General features: G+C 42.8%; 2 protein-coding genes across 3 annotated transcripts in view; both read right to left on the reverse strand.

Annotated features, from left to right (window-relative positions):
* fmn2a (formin 2a) overlaps positions 1 to 16,584 on the reverse strand; it is a 38,509-nt gene extending 21,925 nt beyond the window's left edge. Inside the window, exons 1-7 of the mRNA XM_088422032.1 lie at positions 16,311 to 16,584; positions 13,055 to 14,840; positions 9,899 to 10,062; positions 7,485 to 7,622; positions 4,777 to 5,438; positions 3,902 to 4,037; positions 258 to 345 (exon numbers count right to left, since the gene is read on the reverse strand). Of these exons, the coding sequence (XP_088278158.1) occupies positions 258 to 345; positions 3,902 to 4,037; positions 4,777 to 5,438; positions 7,485 to 7,622; positions 9,899 to 10,062; positions 13,055 to 14,840; positions 16,311 to 16,454 (3,118 nt within the window). The 5' untranslated portion in view covers positions 16,455 to 16,584. The remainder of the gene's footprint in view (positions 1 to 257; positions 346 to 3,901; positions 4,038 to 4,776; positions 5,439 to 7,484; positions 7,623 to 9,898; positions 10,063 to 13,054; positions 14,841 to 16,310) is intronic.
* Positions 16,585 to 17,872: 1,288 nt separating this feature from the next.
* Positions 17,873 to 23,010, reverse strand: part of chrm3a (cholinergic receptor, muscarinic 3a) — a 72,632-nt gene continuing 67,494 nt past the window's right edge. For both annotated transcript variants that reach the window (XM_088422171.1, XM_088422172.1), the window contains one exon: positions 17,873 to 22,086. In XM_088422171.1, coding sequence (XP_088278297.1) covers positions 20,151 to 22,086 — 1,936 coding nt within the window. In that variant the 3' untranslated portion in view covers positions 17,873 to 20,150. The remainder of the gene's footprint in view (positions 22,087 to 23,010) is intronic.

Below are 23,010 nucleotides of genomic sequence, written 5' to 3' on the forward strand. Positions count from 1 at the left end.
CAGCGCTAATGGCGCGCTACGCTAAAGGTTGTCCTAACATTTGAGATGAACGACAGTGCTGATGAGCGTGGCCCTCGCATGCCCTCCTCCGCTGACCTCTGATGGATGTTCTCACGTTCAAACCCAAATGACCAAACGGCGGAAACGCTTTGATGGCAACGACGCACCTCAGGCTGAATTACGGCCGCTAAAACCAAAAAAATTCTGACATTTCCCATTTCTAGACGATAACCATTTGGACATTTTATGTCACTCACCATTCTGGATGTCCTTCATGTCAAGATGGATGCTGGACATGAGGATCCCGACGGCTTGAGATCGCTTGTTGCTCAAAAGCTTCACCACCTGCGATCAATGTGAACCGGAAGAAAAATAAACAAATAAAAAGACATATAAAACATGTGAGAACAACAGCAAAGAACAAAACTAAGTTAAAGCATTTAATAATTGACATGTTGCAAAAGACAGGATCATTAGCCCCCCCCCCCTTGACATTTTCCTTGAGTGCAACACGAGCCTGCTAACCACAAACATTTATACGAAATTATAATGCTGTCTCCTTGATTTACGATGTCTCAATTTACTTTACCGCCATCCGTCATCTCCATCAGTCATCCCCCGGCCGTGACGAACAACGTCTACAGCTGCTCAAAAAAGTTTCTAAGATGTTATTAGCAGCTAACCGAGACAAAGACGTATTAGGATAATACAGAAGGAAAATACAAATAAACACAAATTCTATTATGCGCTCTTTTTTTATCCGACTACTTTTCTCAAAACACTATCCTGCCCTAAATGAGCATTGTCCGTGCTGCTTAGCAGCTAGCTTACAATTCTTCAAGGAAAAACATTATGCTAACATGGTTGTTCTGTGAAACTCAATTGAAGTTCGGTATAAAACTAATCATGCAATAACGTTTACACAAGACATTTAATCCTTAAGAGGTTGGGTTGCGTCATAAAAGTTGGATATATTAGCATTAATGGCTTGGGCAGCTAACGAAATTAGCATTGATTAAAACGATTAGCCTATAGTTAACATATCTTAACCTTTGTGTGGTATTTTGACCAATCTTTTGATCTTTATATCAATGCATTATCACATCAAAGGAAAATCACTGAAAGTAGATACTTGGGAGCTGAAATTTTACGCAGATGGTGACAACATGGCAAGATTAGTTATCTATCAGGAGTGTGCCATCCCTTGGCTAAAATACTGCAAGAATGACGTGGAAGAAAAAGACCCGATAATCAAAAAACTACACAAGGGTTAACAATTCTCTCATTGAATTAACTTGGAAGGACAGGAATTTTTTTTAACAGCCTGAGATAGTATGTTAGCCTTTCGTCGCACTCAAGCTAACGCTTGCCCAACCAGAGGTTCCTCCATCTGGGCCATCCAAAGTAGCTTTTGCTCTTATGAAATATGATACAAATTTAAAATGACAGTCCACTTTTGGAATTTCGTAACGAAGCAAACATTAACCCAAAGAGAGGTTAAAAATACGGTTGCTTCATTACAAATGAAACGGGCTCAAGCGCAAATCTTTTTGGGGTCATTTTCTCAAAAAAGCAACGCCATGACCACTGGAATTGAACCGACCACATCCAACAATTTGTCTCTCCTAATTTTGTCATTTGTCTTCCCTAATTTGTCATTTGTCCTTCCTACGAGCGGAAGAGACCACAGGAAAGCGTTGTTTGGTGATGCGGTCACTGATTTTCCAAGACGAGAGGGTATAATAGCAAACAGGGCATCCTTGATCGTGCATCTCTCAGGCGGGGTAACCAGACGGCCCGTTTTAAAGGCGACAGTCTCGATTTTAAGCCTCATGCCCCAAGTCCAGACAGTGGTTCCGTTACAGGGTCCGTGCCAACCCCAAAATCTTATAAAAATCTGTTGGCCTTATAGAAAGATAATTGTGATGTGTGGTGGGCACGATGGTGATGGGTCTGTCTGACTGCAGCTTCCTTCCGGCCCCCCTTCTCCTGAGAAGGAGTTCCATGGTGAATGTTGCCAAGTGGACTTGCGGCGAACGTCCGATGCGGTTTTTGAGATGGGCCACCTCCGCTGCGGTGCTTTTGTTGGAATGGACGCACTGGGTCTGACTCAGAGGAGGATCTTAACCAAATAGCATCTCCTGGCGTCATGGCATCTACGCACTGGACACTTACTGCTTAAGAGACTGGAAGAGGATTCCTCCCACCTGTGGTCTATTCTCAAGGTTTCTTATTTTCCTCAGATGGGCTTTTTGAAGCTTGAGAGCGCTGAGTGAATGCTCTTGTGTATCTGTAATGTTCTATGTGATCCTATCTGCGATTTCTTTTCACCTGTGAAGTCCTTTGACACTGCTGACTCAGGGCTATACAAAAAACTTTTTTTAGGTGAAAATATTAAAGATATTGGTGTTAGTATTCCAGCGCAATTTACATTTATTTATTCTTATTTTTTCCAGCATCAAAAATGTTTCTAGTTTGAGTAAGGATTGACATTTCTCTTCAAGCACTTTGATGCATTTTAAGCTATTTTTTTCAGCTTCATATTATGCTGTAAGATCTATAAACTCTGCAAAATGCTAACATTTGCTGAAAGTTGATATAAACGTCTATTTTCTTTTGTTACTGTTAAAAAAGAAATAATTTTATGTATGCTTATGCAATTTTTACAGTTAATGAGATCATTCATGGTCACCACAGCGAGTTTGGGGGGGGGGGCAAAATGTTTTCGCTTTCCTGGGGGGGGGGGGGGGGGGGGGGGGGGGGGGGGGGGGCTTGCAAAAAAAGAATTGTGAACCACTACTCTGAGGTAAAGCACTACTTACTCCCTAAGAAATGTCCTTTGTTGTCAGCTACACAGACCATAAGAGCGAAAAAAAATAGCCGGAGAATCAGCGGGGGTGATTTTAGGCATAGCGGCAAAAAAAATTCCGAGTATGAAAGCAAAGCGCTTTAGATGGTACAATTACACTCAGACGCAATCTGGCTCAAAATGTCGAAATAAAAGAAAAGAGTACAAGACTTTGAGGCGCGTGGTTGCAAATGTTTGGCTGCATCACAGCCGCATTCTGTACTCGCTATGTTCACAGAGAGTGATGAACTGAAGATTAAAGTGATTTAAAGTCCACTTAACTGTTCTCAGGCCTCCTTGATAAATGAAATGAAAAAGAACATACGGGCGGATAGAAAAGAAATTCAAAACTTCGGATACGAGACGGCACCCGAAAAGAAGTCCATTTGACTTTTTTTTTTTTTTTTTTTGCGATAGATGTTCAAGGAAGTGTCCAAATTTCACTTGGGCGGAAAGTTTTTGGGAGATGTTCACATGTCGGTTGGAAGTCACCCACTCCCCATGAAATCATTTTCATTCCTAAAAACCACATTTCCTCTCCGCAAACTGTCAGTTGATTCTTGCGGATGGGGAAAAGAGCTTCCCCGGAACGATATTATTTGTGCTATTCGCATAATTTAGCTGTTTGATACATTAAACGTACAAAATCCTGACAAGAACATGTTTGAATTGGAGATCAAACATTTTTTTCGCCGGCTGATTGATGGAGTAGCATGAAGCATGCTGGCAAAGAGAGACGCTCTGGCTCCGAGAAGTGAATCACACAGCGAGCACAATGGGAGGAACCGCATCATGAAATACGGCTCCCAAGCCTCACCCCCCCCCCTTTCCACCCCGTCATCGTCACGGCGAGGTTTTTTCCCGCCGCACGCGAAATACTGGCCAGCTGCCATCATATGGTCAGGCGGGAGTCTGACGGGAGCCAGAGCTCACGCCACATCATAACTGTCTTCCTGTGAGCACTCCTCAGTGGGACGAGAAAAGAGCCCTGAGGTATCCCCGGTCATAGGCATCCAAGTACTTATCATTTTGAAGCTTGAAAAAAAATCATACCTGCTTGGCTTTGGATTTGCTGATGGTGTCCGAAATGGGCTTTTTCTTTTCTTTCACGGCGCTTTTGGCAAAGAGGTTCACAAACTCTTCAAAGTCCACCGTTGGTTCTTGAATTTTCTCCCAAACTAATGAACCGCTGTGACCGCAGACAGCAATAATGTTAACTGACATATATCTATAGATAAATATATAAAAAATGAGAAAAACAATATGCAAAACACAAAATACTGTAAAAATGCAGTAATAAAATGTATACTGGATGAAAAAAGTAACAAAAGCATTTATAATAAACAAAAACATGCCAAACATACTAGAATATGATAAATGAGAGAAAAAGATATATACAATATACTGTAGATGAATACAAATACATATTTCTAGTCTAAAAACATGAAAAATTTTGAAAGTCATAATTGAAAAGTACTGTAAACGGAAGAAAAATATACAGTACAATAATAAAAAACAGAATGGAAAAAACATGATCAAATCATAAAGCATTTGAGAACGAGTCCCAATATAAGACACTTTAGCGAGAAGTTGCTTCGGGTTTCAAATGAATCACTCTTAATTTGAAAAGAAAAATGGACTGTTCCTGTCACCACGTTAAAAGGCAATAAATGAGATTTGCTGATTCCCGCAGTAACCCAGTTAAAATCTCACCTAGCGCCTAAAGGGCCTTCCCGTACCGTCATTTGAGAAGGTCTTATTTAGGAAACAAAACGAGTTACACGACAACGCTAACGCTCGGACCGCATCGCATCGATTTTCCGCAAGGTTTAGCATCCCCGTCGCACGGTAGATGCTTATCTTAAGTGGACGAGTTTCCTCTCTCCTACGCGGGTGCCAGCGATGCCTATCGGTTTTCGTGTTCTTACTTCTTAGCGTGCAGCTGAATGCGCGTCCAGTAGAGCGGCTTCATGGGCTTGGGGGGCTCGACGGCGGCCTTGGCGGGGACGGCTTCCCGGACCGGCGCGGAGAAACCGAGGCCCGGCGGCGGCGGCGGCGGGGGGCCTTGGCCCGGGGGCGGCGGAGGAGGAGGGGGCCCCATTCCGGGAGGCGGGGGCGGCGGAGGCGGGGGGACCGTACCCGGTGGAGGAGGAGGTGGGGGCGGAGCTCCAAAACTCGGTGGTGGCGGCGGCGGTGGTGGAGGAGGAGGCGGGGGACAGGATCCAAGCCCGGGTAAGGGCGGCGCTGGAGGTGGAGGAGGGGGACAAGATCCAAGTCCAGGTAAAGGTGGGGGAGGAGGGGGTGGAGGCGGGATACTCTTGTTCCCCTGGCATGTGCAGACAAAGCCCCCTTCAGGTTTGGGGAGCCCGCCGATCACATCCAACTTGGGCCCATCTCTCAGCGGCGAAGTCTGGACGAAGGCCTCCTGGCTCCTGCCGTGATCCTCGCCGGCCTTGGTGGAGGAAACCTGCTGGCTCTGCAGCACGGCCATCTTGACGCGAAGGTCCAAGATGGTTTTCTCCAGCTGGGCTATGACGCCGCCTTCGTCCTCGGAGGAAGACTGCCTTGACTTCAACCTGCTGGGCTCTGTCTGTCAGCGGAGGAATCGGAAGAAACCTTTAGCGTGCAAAACATACAGCGCTTAACACATTCGGCAGAACTAAGTTTCACCAAGTGGACAAATCAGAAGAAAGCTTTACCGTGTAAAACATACATCGCTTAACACATTCATCGGAACTGAGTTTCACTAAGTGGACAAATCAGAAGAAACCATTAGCATGTAAAATATACAGCGCTTAACACATTCATCTTACGTAAGTTACCCAACGGTTCATGAGCCGCCAAAGCATAAAGATGGGAAAAAAAAAATTGGGCCACCAGTCACAAAACTGATAGGACCATCCAGCATGATGAAATTTATACGGACATTAAATTGTTCAAACTGAATTTAGTTTTAGCAACTAAATTAAAGTCAAGCTAAAAACATTCTTTAAAATGAAATTGATTATGCATCTATACATGGCCCGCAACGTTATTTAAAAAAATGCTGGTGGACAGCATTATAAGTGTGAAAAAAATATACTATCTTGCCTCATCACGTTGAACCGAAAATCTTTTTTTTTTTTTTTAAATAACCACTTTGTTATCAACAATGTGCAATTACTCGTGTGATTTATCTGTGATTTTTCTTAATAAGAAAAAAATAAGAAAAAAATTATATGCCCTTTTCATCTATCTACATGCATGCAGCCGTCATGGGAAAACTTTGATACCCCTCCTCTAATTTTTTTTTTTTTTTTCGTCATATCGCCTTGCCCCAGCGCGCAGTAATGCATTCCGAGAAAGCACAACACATCCAAGTTTGCTTCTTCATATTCACCACATTCCGTGCATATATTGAGGTGCTTTTCCGGGCATATCATCTATTATCTTCGACGTCTATCCCAAATAATCAAATGAAAGTGAGCCAAGTATAAGCTACGTTCAGGTCGACTGAATCTAGAACGTCTAGACTCCATCAGACCTCGTGGCTCCAGACTGGATGAGTGGGATAGCGAGAGATTTGACCCCAGAGACAGCGAGTCTCGTTGGGCCTCAAATGGGGCGAGGGGGTTGGGTGGTGGACCACCACTACCGCGACGCATTTGCAACTTGTGGTCACATGAATCCAAAGACATTGTTCGGATATTCTTTTATTTATTAGCGCTGGTACTAAACAACGGCTCCCCGGAACTTGGTTAAATGAGACAAGCCTGACCTCTGGTGGTAGCTTTGGGATTTTGACATTGTATTAAAAAAAATAAACAAATGAAAGCCGGTGTATGAAATTAAAAAAATGAAAAAATAAACGGAAGATTGCATAGTAAACAAAAAGAAAAAAATTGAGAAAACTACATAAAATAAAATTGAATAAACAAAACCATATGGTAGAAATTTAAATAAAAATGTAATTAACAAAACCACATGGTAGAAATATAAATAAATCTAAGTGGATTAAATGAGTAGTGAGTTCTTTTACAGCCTTAATACGCAACCAAAATATACAAATTATATATATATATATATATATATATATATATATATATATATATATATATAAAAAAAACAGTATAATCATAACAAGACAAATAAAAAGCAATGTATATGGCATGGAAAAGAAAAACAAATGCAAAAGGAATCAATCAAAAATACCTATAAAATTTAGAAAATAAAATCGATGAAACAAGGTAAAATAAATGAAGGGCGAAAATATAATACACCTAAATAATAATAATAAATAAACCTCACCTAACCCGACATTTGCATGAACCTAAAATTTTAAAAGATACTAAAGATAATCATAACAATTACAACAATAATGCTACTAATAATAATAATTTCACTTACAATATTTTACAAGAAAGCACTGAACAAAACATAAATAACATCTAAAAATCACAATAATATACTGGCTTGCTTTATTGTACTAACAAACATTGCTGGCATAAATGCCAATAATATACATTTTAAAGACGGCCCAATTTAAACGACTTTTATCCCACCAATTTATTATATTATATTATATTATATTATATTATATTATATTATATTATTTATTTATGTATTTATTTTTAAAAAGTGCACAAATGCTACCAACCTGACTTGGCGCTGCTGGCTTGGCCTTCAAAGGTACTTTGGGAGTCTGCGCTCTGGCGGGCGTTTTTCCGCCGTAGAGCTCCCAGAGGTGCGAGGATACGGGCAGCCCCACCGTGGCCCAGGTGTACAGCTGCTCCCCCTGTTGGTAACACATTAATGACTAAAACGTGCTTTCAGCAATTATTTTTTGTTTTTAAAATGAGCAAAAGAAAAGACAACACAAATCAACTTTCAGCACTTTAATGTTGTACATGTTAGTCTGAAAATGAAAAAAAAAAAGTGCATCCAAGTGCCTGAAATAAAAAAAAAATTGTCGATCCTTATTCAAACTGGAAACAATTTTCACCTACTGATCAGTTGATGCTAAAAGAATATCAAATTATATAATAAAAAATGTTAATTGTTCTGGAAAATGAACACAGGGGCAGCAATATCTTAAATATTTTAACCTGAAGAAAACAAAAAGGATTCAAACTTTCCTAATTTTATTTCTAAATCACATTTATCCTTCATTTGAAATAGAAAAATAATTTAGAAACGTTTATTAACTCCCACAGACGCTCTGAGACTGAAAGTGCCGCTGCACCACCTGGTGTTGTGGATGTGCAATTACACTTCATACAGCAAGCGCAAAGCCTGAAAGCCAAACTAACCCGCAAAAGACGAATGGCCACAAAATAATTATTGTTGCATTAAATAGCGAGAAAATAGATTTACTGACAGTTGCAGAAACACTCTAAAAATCTCACACCACCGGCATGCAAAACGCATCATTGTTTTTTTTAGATAAGATCAACCAAACCATTAGCATTGGCTAATTAGACAAAATGTGAACAGGAATCACATAAACCCCAATCAAATAAAAACGTCTTTCTTTTCAGGCGTATATAAAGAGGAATTGAGATGCAAATGTTTTCCTCCCCTTTTCATTTAGCTGAGTGTGCTTCCATTATTTTGAACAAAAAGCACAGCTCATATCTAATGTCTCTCTGAAGCTAATTAATTTTCAGCCATTTATGCTTTATGTCGCCTAAATGCAATTCAAACTTCTTTTTCTGAATCCTTTTATTGCCCTCACATGATAAGCAAAGTTTCTGTCTGTTGCCATGGTACGAGTTTTAAAAAAAAATGCAACTGTGCAAGTCCAAACCTCATTTTTTCTCATTTTTTTTTTCCCTGGGAAGAGCATGCTGGTTAAGCTGGATGGAAGCACGTGGAAGAGTTACATAACGCGGTCAGCAGATGGTCTACGCCAGCATCGCCGATTGTGCCCGTGCGAGTGGGAGACGTTTTAATCCACTCATGCGCGCAAAAAACATGGATGTGTGCGATTCATGATGGCCTTTTGTCATGAAAGAATGCTTTTCCCCTGGAACGGATGACACTGAAAAGCCGAGGACCTAAAATGTGCCCGTAGGCAACCAAGACGTTCAAAACTAAACCCCAGAGCAAAATTGTGACATTTTACGCAGTATTTTGTGCTGAATTTTCATTATATAATTCTAGGCAGCATCGTAGTGTTGAAATATCTACTCCGGAAAAAAAAAATATAATAATAATTATGTAATATGTAATAATAATCCTTCTATGCTAACTACTTGGTTTTGGACTAGCAAAACCAAAAACCAAAAGTGGCGCGAGAAGACCGAGCAAAGAGGATTCAGTCATTTGTTAGCTAAATTTACGTTTTGTTTGATTGTGCTCGTGCGTAAAAAACACTTCAAAGCGGTTCCATTTGTTATACAAACACAATTACAAAGAAAAATTCAGAAAATCCAAAATGTTACCAACATTGCAGCTAAAGTTAGCTTGCGTACGGAGCTAAAGGTAGCTTAGTTTTGCTAGCACTATTTTGTTTCAAAATGCCACGATTTTGACATGTCTATGTGATCGCAGCCGGACGTGCGAGAGTTTGTGCGCAAAAATAATCATTGTCCAAAATTTCGGACCACATTAAACATTTTTAACTACACATTTTTGGGATGAATTTATTAGGGTTTATTACAAATATTACAAAATTCGAATTCTCACTTTAAAGGGATAGTGTGTAAGATTTAAACCGTTTTTCATTGCGGATAGCAGGTGTCCGTAGCTAGAACAAACATGGCCGCCTCCGGAGAAGTGCCACGCCCCCTGTAATATTATTTAATAACTAGACTTATGATTATATTTAAAACATAAATCATTAAGAACACATTCATTTGCATGTTTTTGAAGCTTAAAATCATTACTCCTTTTGAATGAAAAACGACCTAAATTTTACACACTGTCCCTTTAAAAATCAGAACTCTGAGGGGATAATGTGCGTTAATTCTGAGATTTTTTTTTTCCCCTTTAATACATATGTTGCCCGTGTCGTGCCCTTGACCCTTTCACCGCCGGCCAATGAGTTAATGAGAACAATAGCGGACTTACGTTAAAAGCGAGTTTGGCGTCACCCTGTCGGTCCCCTCCGTTGTCGCCGAAGGGGTGCAGCAGGCCCCGAGTCAACATTCGCTGGCACATTTCCTCGGCCCGCTCCTCGGAGGAGTCCTCCTCCTGGTTCAGGTTCATGCTCAGCCGGTCCAGCAGAGTGCGGCCTGAAGACGGACTTCCATTAGTGACGCCGCAACGACGTTACGCTTTCCACGCGGAATGCGGTGAGTTCTTTCAAGCGCTTTGTTTAAAATAGACGTGACGGTTCGCCGTGTGATAATTAAACGCTTGAGGCCAAGGTGTTAATGATGCAGCTGAAACTTCTCTACTTGGTTCTTCTCATCAGGAGCAGATTTTTAAGCAATCGTTTTCTGAGGATGTTTACAATGGTCAATTTTAGAATTGTGCGTGCTAAAAAAATGAGCCACAAGCTGCCAGGCAGAAGTGAGGTCTACTGGAGGTGATGCAGCACAGTGAAAAGCAAGAAGGCGAAGAAGTTCCCCAACTAAACTCCAGTAACAGCCATGATGAGCCATGATGGCGATGGATATTAAAAAAAAAAAAAAAAAAAAAAGTCTCCACAGCTGTAGGACTTTATATGGCGCTTTAAACATATTCTCATAGAGGGTGTGCACACTTTTGCAAAGACTTTACCCCCGCCAAAAAGATCTTACATGTTATAACAGTGGAAACGAATGTTGGAAAAAGTTTTAGAATAACTGATCTTTGTCTCGATTACTATTTTTACATTTTAAGTAACACAATCCTGACATTTGAACAGGGGTGTGTAGACTTATTATATCAAGCGTATGCCTATGAAAATTACAGTGTAGTCCGTTTGAATGCGTTGCTGCTTTGTGCAAAAATGAGTAGCAGTTTTGTGAAGCAATAAGACTAATGTTCATTTTCAGTAGCGCATTTGTGTTTTGCAATATATGTTAGCATTAAGATAGCAGAATTCCCTTTCAAAATAAAGGTCAATAATTGGCAATTGGTCAATAAAGGGCTTGGATTCAATGTTTATGTTTTGTGTGGCAGACTAACTTAACTCATTCAACCCCAAAGACGTATTTTTACGTATGTTTCAAGTTAGCCACTTTAGTCCAGATTCTTAACTATTTTGAGACCTGAAAATCATTACCTGGGATTGAATGTGTGGAGTCTGTTAAGACATAATACGTCTTCGGAATTGAATGAATTTGAAAAGTTCAACGGGGAACGACACCGCTTGAAGCAAGCACGCTTGACCTCTTCATTGGAGAACAGTAACAGCACACATAAATGCTTGAGAATTGATAAAAATACATCCATGAGAAATGTAGACTCTTAAAATGAAAATAAATGGGCTGAACAAGTTCATTAGATTGCAATATTTGCTATACTTTCACCTATATTTGAAAGGAGATTATAAATAGTAACAGTAAATAAATCACGTAGACTGACTGGACCTGGACACAAAGTTTAAAACGATATCCCAGCGGAAATAATGTCAATTTTTCCTCTTGGTTGACTGTTGCAAACAGTTTTGGGAGTCTTCCCCTCCTCAGGGTTGCGTGTGACCTGGAAAGCCGGGCAAATTCCGCAGCATCACATGCGTTGCCCGGGGAGCGAGCGGCGAGACCGATCGGCAGACACAATATCCAAACGCTCGCCATTCGCCGCGCTTAATGAGACTTCTTTGTTATTATAAGGCGTCTCTTTGTTGGATTCGCTCTGACGAGATGTGAAATGACGTCACGTCATGACTCATATTTGCCACGCAGATAAACTGTCACTTTGGTTTAGCGTTCGGGGTGATGCATTGTGGGTAAATTCGCCGATGTGCGTATCACAGCGTTGTCAGTTGTTGCAGCAGCTGAGCTCATTTAATGCGTAAGAAGGAGAACAAGTTAGCGTTTGTTTGAGTGGACGGTTCCCTCTTACTTGACCTTGACGTCGAATCATTTAAATTTTGCGGCAATTTTAACCCTTAGGGAGTATCGTGAGCATTTCTGGGTCATTTTCTTCCACATCATTCCGGCAGTATTTTAAACAAGGAATGGCGTAACCTGCTAGTGTGATAACTAAGCGTTTGTGCCACGTTGAACTTTGACATGATGTGTCCATCTGGGTGAAATTTCAGCTGCCTAATACCTTCTTTAAATGTGAAAGCCTGCGAAAGGGTAAATTTAAGAAATTGTATTTCTCATGACACCCTGAAGAGAATTTACCAACTTGTGAGTCACATGCTTGCCTTTGTGGGAAGATATAGTGCAACAAAGAGAATAAATGATAAACTAAACTGTTTTGTTTTTTTTCTAATCTGATTTACCAGAGGCGCTTTGCAAAGCAGATGTCTCGCTTGCTCTATTTCCTGTGGGATACGCCTCCTTGATGACTTCATTAACTCAGTGACAGGCCCTCCTATACCCTTATTTCAAAAGAGAGAAAAAAATAAAACGGAAAATAAGTACCTATGTTTGGAAAAATTCGACTGTAAAGAAGAATAAAAACGGCTTTGGGATCGGATGAGTTAATATTTCATTTAAAGTTGTGATTCGATTTTTGAAATGGTCTCGTAACTAACCACTCCGTTTCTAGATCAGTTTCTAGATCAGTTCTCCGGACTGAAGCTGTTTTTGGTAAAACCGCTTTCAGTTTTTCTGCATGATAGTCCTGGAATGCTGCAAACCTTAATCCGTGCCTTTGTTAGAACCTCACTAGGTAACCGTAATGTACTTCATTTTGGACTGATGGGAATCCTCCTTCAAGCCTCTCCAGTTGGTCCAAAATACTGCCGATCGCTTCCCAACTGGAGCTCGTCAGAGGGATCACATAAATCCAGTTTTGGCCTCCCTTCACTGGTTCCATATTCACGTTAAAATCATTTAAAGAATAATGTTTTAATTCTTAAGCCTTTAAGCGCCAAATTAACAAAAATGCACCACGCAACTTTTACAGCGTCCCTTTATCGTATGGAGATCAAAAATTCATAGAGAAAAAGTGAGATTTCAACCTCGATGTGCAACTAGCAAAAAAAAAAAAAAAAAAGCATAAAAAGAGTAAATTTCACAGCGTCATCATTCTATCGTTTTTACTTTCCGAAAGCTACAGCTAAAAGCAGTTCCGATATTTTAGCCGTGGAATCGAAAACTAGAAACGTATGATCAAACTCACCAGAGAAGATGTCCAGGTAGGAAGCCGTCCCCCTCGAAGACCTGGAGTGTCCATAGTGGGCTCTCCTAGAGCCCAGCGTCCAGTAAGTGCCACCTGTAGCTCCCTTCTCCGGTTGCTCCTGTTCCAAATAGACGGATCCGTCGCCGCCGTCCGGCTCGCCGCACCAGTCCGCCGAAGTACCGAGGGGGCCCCCGATGGAGCTGGACCTCTGCTTGCGCCCCCAGACTCCCTTGGGATCTTCGGGTTCCCCGGGGTCTGTTCTTCTGGACACACAGGGGCTGGTGAGCGGAGAGGTGAGTTGCCTGGTGGTGGTCTTGACGTAGGAGGGGTGCACCGGGGGGTAGAGTTTAACCGTGGACGGGGAGACGGCGGAGGTGGGTCTGGCGGGGCTGTCCGAAGTCAGGTTGATGGACATGCTGTTCTTCTTCCGCAGGGACAGGAAGTCACGAGCCGCGTTGCGGTCTTCCGCCCCTGGTTCCGAAAACAAGTCCATGCTGCTCGCGCTCTTTTGAGCGCCTACAGATTCGACCCGGAGACGCGGGACCTCTAGGGCCTTGCCTCGAGGGGTCCAGTTCTCTTGACCGCGGCACGGGACCGGGCTTTCCAGGTCGTCCTCGGCACTCTCGTAAGACGAAGGGGTGGTGGTTAAAGTGTCCGGGAAGCTGTAGGTGCTGTTGGTCTTCGGCAAGAGGCTTCCGTCGCTCCTCTCCGTGTCCGGCGCGGAGGACGGTCCCGACTCACTCGGCGACCCGGGCGCGGACCGATCTCCGGGCGCGGGCCGACGGGAAGAGATGTCCCCGTCCAAGCCGGGAATCCGATGGGATCGAAGGTTCTCGGCGGCGCCGCTTCCTCGGAAGCTCGGGTCCTCGCGTCGGACCTTCATGGCTTCCTGGATATCCGTCAAAAGATCCTCGGCGTCGGCGGCGGCGGAGTGGAAACTGTAGATGTCGCCGTCGGATTCCGAGCCGGCTTTGTGGAAACAGTCGCCCTCGAAATCCGACGCCATCTCATCGGCGGACAGGCTGGCCCGCCCTCCGGGTCGGAGCGACCTTTGGTCGTCCAGCGAGTCATCCTTGGACGATCCCTTGGCCTTGGAAGCCTTCCTGATCTTCATCCCGGAGAAGACGGAGACCTTGGAATCCGACTTGGATTTCTTCTTCTCGCTTTGTTCCCCTTTGCCGGTCTTGTTGGACCTCTTGGATTTCTTGTCCGCTTCCTCGCCGTCGCCTCCTTTCTTCTGCTTGGCCTCCTGGTTGCCCATGCTGCGGAGCAAGCGGACCCCCCTGGCTAAGAGTCCGTGCTGCTGGGGTCGAGGCCGGGCATGCGGCCGGGGATCCTCGCCGGCTCCTCCGCCGAACCCCGCTCGCGAGGATGCCGCCGATGACGAGAGGAGGCGGAGACTGGCGGTGACGGCCGCCGACTCGCCGCCGCTGACGCTCATTCCTCGCTCGCCCCCCCTCCCGCTCTCGACTTCTCTGCCGCTCTGATCCTTCCTCTCCCTTTGCCCCTCCTTTCTGTCCCCGTCTGCTCCCCTCCATTCGGATCTGTTGCATAACGGGCTGCTGTTGGAGCGAAAGCGCCTCTGCTCGCAAACGTATGCCGCCGCCGACGGCGCCGACGGCGGCTGCGGACGGCGGAGGCCGCCCGCGCCGCTGCTCTTGCGCTTGTCTTTGAAGGGGCTGGTGAAGAAACTCTCTTTGAGGAAGGGCACTTGGCTTTCCACGGTCTTAATGGTCTGCATGGTGGACGCTGCGGCGGCAGCCTGGGGACGCGCCGGCGAGTTTGGCTGACGCGAGAAAGGGGAAAGACAAGTTGATTCATTTGATTGGGAGGCCTCATCGAAAATTGAAATTGTTATGTAATTGCAGTCTAAGCACGAGTGGGTTATTTGTTAGTATTCCAGGAGAAAAAAAGTCTTTTATTCGATTCATTTTGTGCCAAGGTCAGGCTTAAAAACATATCACATTATAGAACCTCGAGTAACTTTCAAAAATGTGAAAAAAAAAATCCTTCACTATTCGCCTTAGTCGCAGTCTATCAAAATGAGTTGAAAACAACATATGATTTAATTGCTTGCTCGAATAAAAGTGAAGAATCGTTAAGTGTCCTTCCATTTTATGTACGCGGCCCTCAAAAGGTTTGGACACTCCTGCGGTACAGTATCGACATTGTTATCAAACGGGTATCGGAATCGTATCGTCGGCTGGTAAATGATTTCGTAACGAATAAAAAGTGCCACTGAACAACTCTAATGGATATGTTCCTTCTCAAAGTTTATTTATTTATTTAAACCCTGGGGAAAGTTTAAACAAACATGAGCTTTTTGATGTTTTTGATGTGGAATAGTATATGAAAAAAAACACACTAGGAGGCTAAAATATTGCATGGACTGTCAAAACAAGACAACTTTGAATATGCCACACTGCTGGCCCTTCTAAACGCTTGCAAATTGGAGGTGGAGAGGAAACACCCTATAGGTGTCAAATTTAGCCCGTGTCAGGCTCATTTACTGCCATTCAAAATTGGAAATATTGTCAATTTGTTATCATGCATTTACCTAATTTTTGCATTTATTCTTTCGACTTTCGAACGGAGCGAAATAGAAGTTTTTGTGTTGACACCCCAAAACCACCGGATGTCGCCAGCGGCCAACTTTTGACATTTGCAAGCCTTTCGATGACTTTGATGAGCTGGACTCCCATAATGCAAAAGTCTCCAAAAGTCATAATACGCTCATTATGACATAACCTATTTTTAATTTAAAAAATATATAAATATACAGCGCTATTATCACATTTTTTTGTACTTAAAGGGGCATAGATAGATAGATAGATAGATAGATAGATAGATAGATAGATAGATAGATAGATAGATAGATAGATAGATAGATAGATAGATAGATAGATAGATAGATAGATAGATAGATAGATAGATAGATAGATAAAGGCTGGTGCCACTGAACATTTTGAGGGGTTGAAAGTAAAAATATATTTATATTTAACGATTTTATGACCGTTTCATCCAGCCCAAATTGGGTGATGATAATCCAGAGTAACCCAGAGATTAACATGACTACGCTGACAAAACATAACAAATCTGGCATCTGGAATGTTATATAGGACCTCTTTGAACTACGTCAAAGTGAAGTTAAGCACAATGCATCGTCCTCCAAAAACGCGCTCGCCTTCACTCAGTCTTTTTACAAACTACACGAATATTAAACCTTAAAATGATGATATAAAGGGAGCGAACTTGCCTGAGTGAAGCGCTGGCGGACTGACTGAAGAAAACGACACAAGCGAGTTTTTGTCCTCGTCCACAAGGTTCGTCTCAGCAACGGGTCACATGAAGTTTCCTCATTTGCCTCATCACATGTCTGCGTTCCAAGGCCATGTCCCATTTAGACCACCCCGCCAGAAGAACCTTTCGCAGCAGCAGCCTTGAAAATGCTACACCACCCGTTCGAGATTCATGTTTCTTGAAGGGTTTTATGATATTGTGGAAAAAGAAGAAAAAATAAAGACTAATAAGCTAGACTCACTCATAAATCCTGATACCGTTTTGGAAGCTGTACCATTAATCAAGACACAGGTGAGCGTGACCTAAGCGTTATCCAATCAGCTGTGAGTGTTTGGGGCCAAAGGCCCGATTCCAATACTCGCGAGTCTTAACTTCCGCCCTTCAAGCGCGTACTTCCGGTGAGGGAACGAGTGTATGGAATGGGTCAATTCACGAAAGCCAGTGCTTTTCAATTTTTTGCAAAGAAAACTTTAGACTATAGGCAACTATCCCCCCCCCCCCTTTCGTCTGTAAAATAAAAATATGTCCATATACCTTCATTTATTTCAAAATAAAATACTGCTCCACTAAGTTGCTTTATACGTTTACAAGCATGTCTAGTCGCTAGGGGGCAGTAGTTTCGACAAATTCTGCCCAACCATAAAGAATTTCCATCCCCTAATAGAGGCGCAGCAATATCTTAAAACATTTTAACCTGAAGCGCCGAGTGATTTCTAAATCACATTAATGACTAAAGTGCAATATTTGATACCTTTTAATCATTGTGATTTAAGAAAAAAAGTGTTGTTGAGGACAATTTAAAAAGTTAACTTTGTCAATGAGCGAGTCTGCACATCTAATTCTAAGTTACACGTCATGTGCCACTAGAGGGAGCCAGCACACCACTTAACATCTTTAAAACTCAACCCAATGGAAGAGCATTTTATTTTGACTTCAACAGGTCGAAAATAACAATAATAGTTTGTGAAACCATCATTTTGGACCATTTATTGACTTCAAAGTTGAGTATGATTGGCATACTGTAACAAAAAGACATTTGCGTTCACCAAGTTTACATTCCCGATATTTGACCGGTGTAAAAAGTCTGTTAGATGCATATCAAATACCAAGTGTTGAAAGAACATTTTTTCGTATACAGTACAGAAAAGTAGAATGGCAGCTGTCCATCAACGCCTTTGTACAAGATTCATGGTGACGAATTTGGATGCTGCATACACTGTACACAAAGATGCAGACAACGGCAGCTGTCAATCATGATGTCACGTTCCCTTGTTATGCTAACATCCGTCTATTTCACTTGCTATTTTCGTCGCTGACGAAATGAGAGGTGGAGTGCAACATGGAATGGTCGACAGTCATCAAAAATGAAAATCCAGCGATATTCCCCAAAAGAAACAAATGGTTTATATAGGTGTATATATATATATATATATATATATATATATATATATATATATATATATATATATATATATATATATATATATATATATATATATATATAAACCATTTGTTTCTTTTGGGGAATATCGCTGGATTTTGATTTTTTTTTTTTGGGGGGGGGGCTTTTCAGCCCTTAAAAATAATAAAAAATAATAATGAAATAATATTAAAGCTTGTAAAAACAGCCAATATATTTGCCCTCCAATTCCAATCAGCTCAAAATTATGCGATCAGGTCATCTCTAATATATATGCACACATATACAGAATATCTGTGTACACATTAATACATTATACGTAAATATTGTTATGTTATATATTTCATATATTCGATATTTTTGTAAATTCAGATTAATACTGTCAAATCCTTTTGTTAATAACCACAGAATTTTCCATCATCAATCACATGTAATCACTACAGTTTTCTATTTTGACATTCGCTTCTTTTTAAAATAAAACTGTAAATCTCCCCTGTAAGTTTGGTTTCAAAGAAGGAAGTAAATTGAACTGAGTTAATAGCGCTAACTATTTAGTTTTTAACACTTTATAGAATTTAATTTCCAAACGCTGGAAATTAAATTCTATAAAGTCCTAATAGAAAATGGATAGACGAATGTTTGGGATTTGTGAGTAGTTGTGAGTGTTTTCTCCACCATTCTTTTTTTTTATTTTAACATGGAGGTGTGCAACTCCTGGCCTATATTCAAGAGTCCAGAATCACCTTGTTCACAATGTATACACTTTCAAAACAATACATTTCAAGACTTTCTGATCATTTGGAATAAAGTCAATCTATAAATGAGATACGTACAAAAACAGTATATCAAGTGGGCGTGATAAACCAGAATTAGTTACCAAAACACACTTGAAAGTTTCTATTTTTTCTTTTTAAATGCACTACATGTTAGTTCCCCCTCCCACCACTAGAGGCTGCCCTGGCTCCACAAAAAAAAAACATCTCGACTCGATACTGACAAATTACAGTAGAAAGTTCAAAGAAGGCCGTGTCCAAGAAAATCGACATCTTTGTGTGGGTGTGAAAGCTGCAAAAGTACACCAAGAGAATGTCATCATTTTTTTTTCATCATAACTATCATTACCACAATGACGTCAAGTACGTGAACACAACCGGAAGTACCTGTCGTCGCCATTGTTTGAAAAAAGCACAACAATCACATAGAACACAAGAGCATTTCACTGACTGTGGTGCCGCACGGAATACTCAGAGAACTTTTTTTTTCTCCAACTGGCTCAAAAATTCAAGATGGGTTGCACAAAAATAAAAGCTCTTTTAGACACCACTCAAGAATATTTTAGATCCCATCGAACACAAGTTATGTCTATGCAGGAAGGCAAAAGTTCAGATAATCTGATACAAAATCAAAACGAAACAAAAAAAAAAAAAAACATGCCGGTCAAAAAGTCGAGGTCCTGTCAACACAACACAGTATGTCTTGGCTTTTGGTGACAAATTACAGATGCAAAGTTCTGTTTGTTTACAAAGGCAAAAGTACGGAAACGCGGAGGTGCCAAAATAAAGGAAACATTTTTGACTAGCGTAGCATTTTTCCCATATTTGCAATAAGCGCTGAAACAAATACGTTTCAATATATAGTTCTAAAAACCACATTAGGCTAATGGTAAAAATATATTTTAAAAAAATCCCATAATACCTCTGAGAATGGACTTGCTAATGCACAGTACATTTGGACATATGGAAAATAGTTTTTTAAACAATGCCATGAGGTAACGCAAGTTTATTTATTTTTTTTTTAGCATTTGGCCATCATATTATCATTATGTAGGAAAAAAATTAAGATTATTAGTCATTTTATAGCTTTACGATTAGCACTTTATCCAACATCGCCCCAGGAATGGGAAATCAAAAGCGCAAATCAAAAGCCCGTAGCATTATGTGAAAAATGCTATTTTAGCATTTCGCCGATAAGATCATTCAAGTACATTGGAATGAATTTTCCAGTCCAAAACGTTTCCCCCGAACTGGCACTTCCCCGTTTCCGCACAAAGCGCTGGAGTCCGCACGTTCCAAATCTAGCTAAAGACAAAGAGAACCGATAACGAGCGACAATCCCTAACCGTGTGACAAAGCTCTCCTCTGACCCCCTCGAGTCAATTGCACTTGAATACTCTTCCATAACAAAATACGTTCTTTTCTGTAAAAAGCCCTTACACCGGTTCTTCCGAGACCAGAGATCGGCCTTGCGGTTCTGGATCTTACCAAGCGCGGCATCGGCACAAACACACATGGCAAGCACCGCCTTCGATAAACCCCCGAAAGAAACCCTTGGAAGCTTTTTATTTCGAATTCCGCCATCAAGCCACTCCGGCGTCCTTTACGTGGATTCTGTGGGAATCCTGCTGTGGAAGACCACAGACTGCCTCTGCTGGAACTGCAGTTTCCTACGCTTCTTCTGGTCCCAGCGGCACAGCAGGATCATCTTGAAGGTGGTCCGGAAGGTCTTGTTGCACAGGGCGTAGCACATGGGGTTGACGGTGCTGTTGACGTAGCAGAGCCAGTAGCCCACGGCCCACAGCGTGTTGGGAATGGACGCTTTGCAGAAGGCGTTGATCAGAACCATAATGTTGTACGGAGTCCACGTGATGATGAACGCGAAGAGAATGGCGCTGAGGGTTTGCGCCGCCTTCTTCTCTTTCACCAAGGACATGCGTTTTCTCTTGGAGATCTGAGTCCGAGCTCGGGCGGCAAATCGCTTGGCGAGCGCCGCCTCTTTGAAGGACATCGGGACGGAGGGGGATTTGGCCGACGCGCCGGCGGTGGATTCGGCGACCGCGGATGCCGGATCATCCGGGGAACCCGAGTCGGACGTGGACCGGACGGTCGGCAAGGACTGGATCTTGCGCGAACAGAAGCGTTGGTGGTAGCTGTTTCGGGCGCCGTCGGGACCCACGTTTGCGGCGACGGCGGCGAGGCCGTCCCTGTTGTATTCCGCGCTCCTCAGCGGGTCCTGTTCCGAGGCTTCGTCCAGGTCCTCGCAGGAAGTGAGCTGGGAGTTGACGGCCGCCTTAATGCCGGGTAGGCTGAGAACTATGGAGAAGATGCTGTGGCTTTCCCTCCCGCCGCAGTCCTCGTCCTCCGACGAGGCCGACTGGTCCAGCGAGACCGCGTTATCGTTGTTGTTCCAGCTGTCGCTGCTGCTCTGGTCCGGATCCCGCTCCGCTCGCCGGATGCTACCGGGTCTCCAGGATCGAAGGCCGGGCCAGCAGTGCAGGCGGCTGACCAACTCTCGACACGCGCTCTTTCTTTGAGACAAGCGGGTCAGCTCGTAACTGTTGCAGCTTCTGGAGCTGCCGGTTTGACGCGCGAACCGGGTTCGATCGTTGCCGTTCCTGGCCGCCAAGCCGCCGCCGCCGCCGCCGCCGCCGCCCCGGGCCCCCGAACCTTGCAGCCCGGCCAACTCTTTGGAGCGGTTTTCGGTCTCCTTGTAAATGCGCCAGTAGAGCACGCTCATGATGGTGACGGGCAGGTAGAAAGCCGCCATGGCTGTGCAGAAGGTTATGATGGGCTGCTGGAGGAACTGAATGTAGCACTTGTTGGGAGGAACCGTCCTCTGACCCTCAAAGAACTGCCACAGAAGGATGGCCGGGGCCCAGAGGACCAGAGAAACAAACCAGGCCAGGCCGATCATGATCCCGGCCCGTTTGGTCGTCCGTTTGGCCCGGTAAGTCAGAGGCCTGGTGACTGAGAAGTAGCGGTCGAAACTGATGACCAGAAGGTTCATGACGGAAGCGTTGCTGGCTACGTAGTCAATGGCCAGCCACAGATCACAGGCCCAGTTCCCCAAGGCCCAGTAATCCATCACCAGGTAGGCCGTGTAGAGGTTCATGGAGATGACCCCGATGATGAGGTCGGCCACCGCCAAGCTCAGCAGGAAGTAGTTGTTGACCGTCTTGAGCTGCCGATTGACCTTGAAGGACACCACCACCAGGATGTTCCCGATGATGGTGACCAGCGAGAGCGTCCCGGTCAGCAGGACGATCAGGACCACCTGCCACACCGTGTGCCCGCCCAAGGGATCCGGGGCCGACGTCCCGTTCCCGTCCGGCGACCGGGTGGAGTTTAAAAGGGAATCCGCCGAAGAGGAATTGGCACCCGGGGTGCTCACCTGAAAAAACAACCAGGGTCCCGTCCCCGCCTGGCGGAAAGAACTGGATTGCGGGGACAAGCCGACCGCCGGTAAGGTGTTGGAAATCAGGAAGACGCCAGAAGAGTCTGTGCTGTTGGAGCTCATTGTTATGTCCTGGCATGTTCTGATGGGGAGAAACAGTGCAGAGGGAGACAGACGTGAGAGACCGGCGAGTCTTGCGTGCGCGAAAAAGCAGACGGAATAAATCAACGTGCAGTACCACCAAATGGCCACTAAGTGGGAGTAGAAAGCTACTTTATTTTCTCCACTGTCGCCTAAAATGCTTCGGGACACTGCATTCATGTAAGCACAATCGATATTGTGTATTTTACATTTGATTATCTTACCTTACATTATTTTTCGAGTGTCAACATGCGATCTTTAATTTTTGTAAAAATCAAGATTCAAGAGTTTTATTGTCATATGCATAGTAATACTAGAAAATGAACTTCTTATTTTGTTCACTTCCCCGAGGGGACTACGTTCCACAATCGAGCAAATAATAAAGTAGGCAATAAAACAAAAGCAAAAATGAAAACAGTCATAAATATAATACAAATTAATAACATGTAAATTAACAACATGTAAAAGGTTATGCACAATTTGAACAGCTTAAAATTAGGAAAATAATCATAATTTAAAAAGTACTACACATCCATCCGTCCATCCATTTTATCACATAATAATAATAACAACAATAATAATAATAAAAAATAATGTAAAAAATTGAATTGTGACAAGAAAAAAAAGCCACTTTCTTCCCTGGCAAAAATTGTCCTTTGACAGTAAACAAATGAATAAATAAATAAATGTTCCCAAAAATACCTGCAGTAAGAATTTGTTAAAAAAAAAAAAAAAAAGATATTTTGGGGGTCTTGTCTGACTGCGAAGGAGAACTATCAACAAAAATAACAATTCTTTCAATAAATAAAACTGCTATTTTTTGACAAGTCTAACTTAAAAGGAAAAAAAAAAGCAAGAAAAATTGCAAAAAAAAAATAGCGACGTAAACCTGCGATCGAAAAAGTTATGTTCATCAATGAAAATC

The sequence above is a fragment of the Hippichthys cyanospilos genome, chromosome 8 (genome assembly GCF_059441005.1).
Source record: "Hippichthys cyanospilos isolate Australia breed blue-spotted pipefish chromosome 8, RoL_Hcya_1.0, whole genome shotgun sequence".
NCBI lineage: Eukaryota > Metazoa > Chordata > Actinopteri > Syngnathiformes > Syngnathidae > Hippichthys > Hippichthys cyanospilos.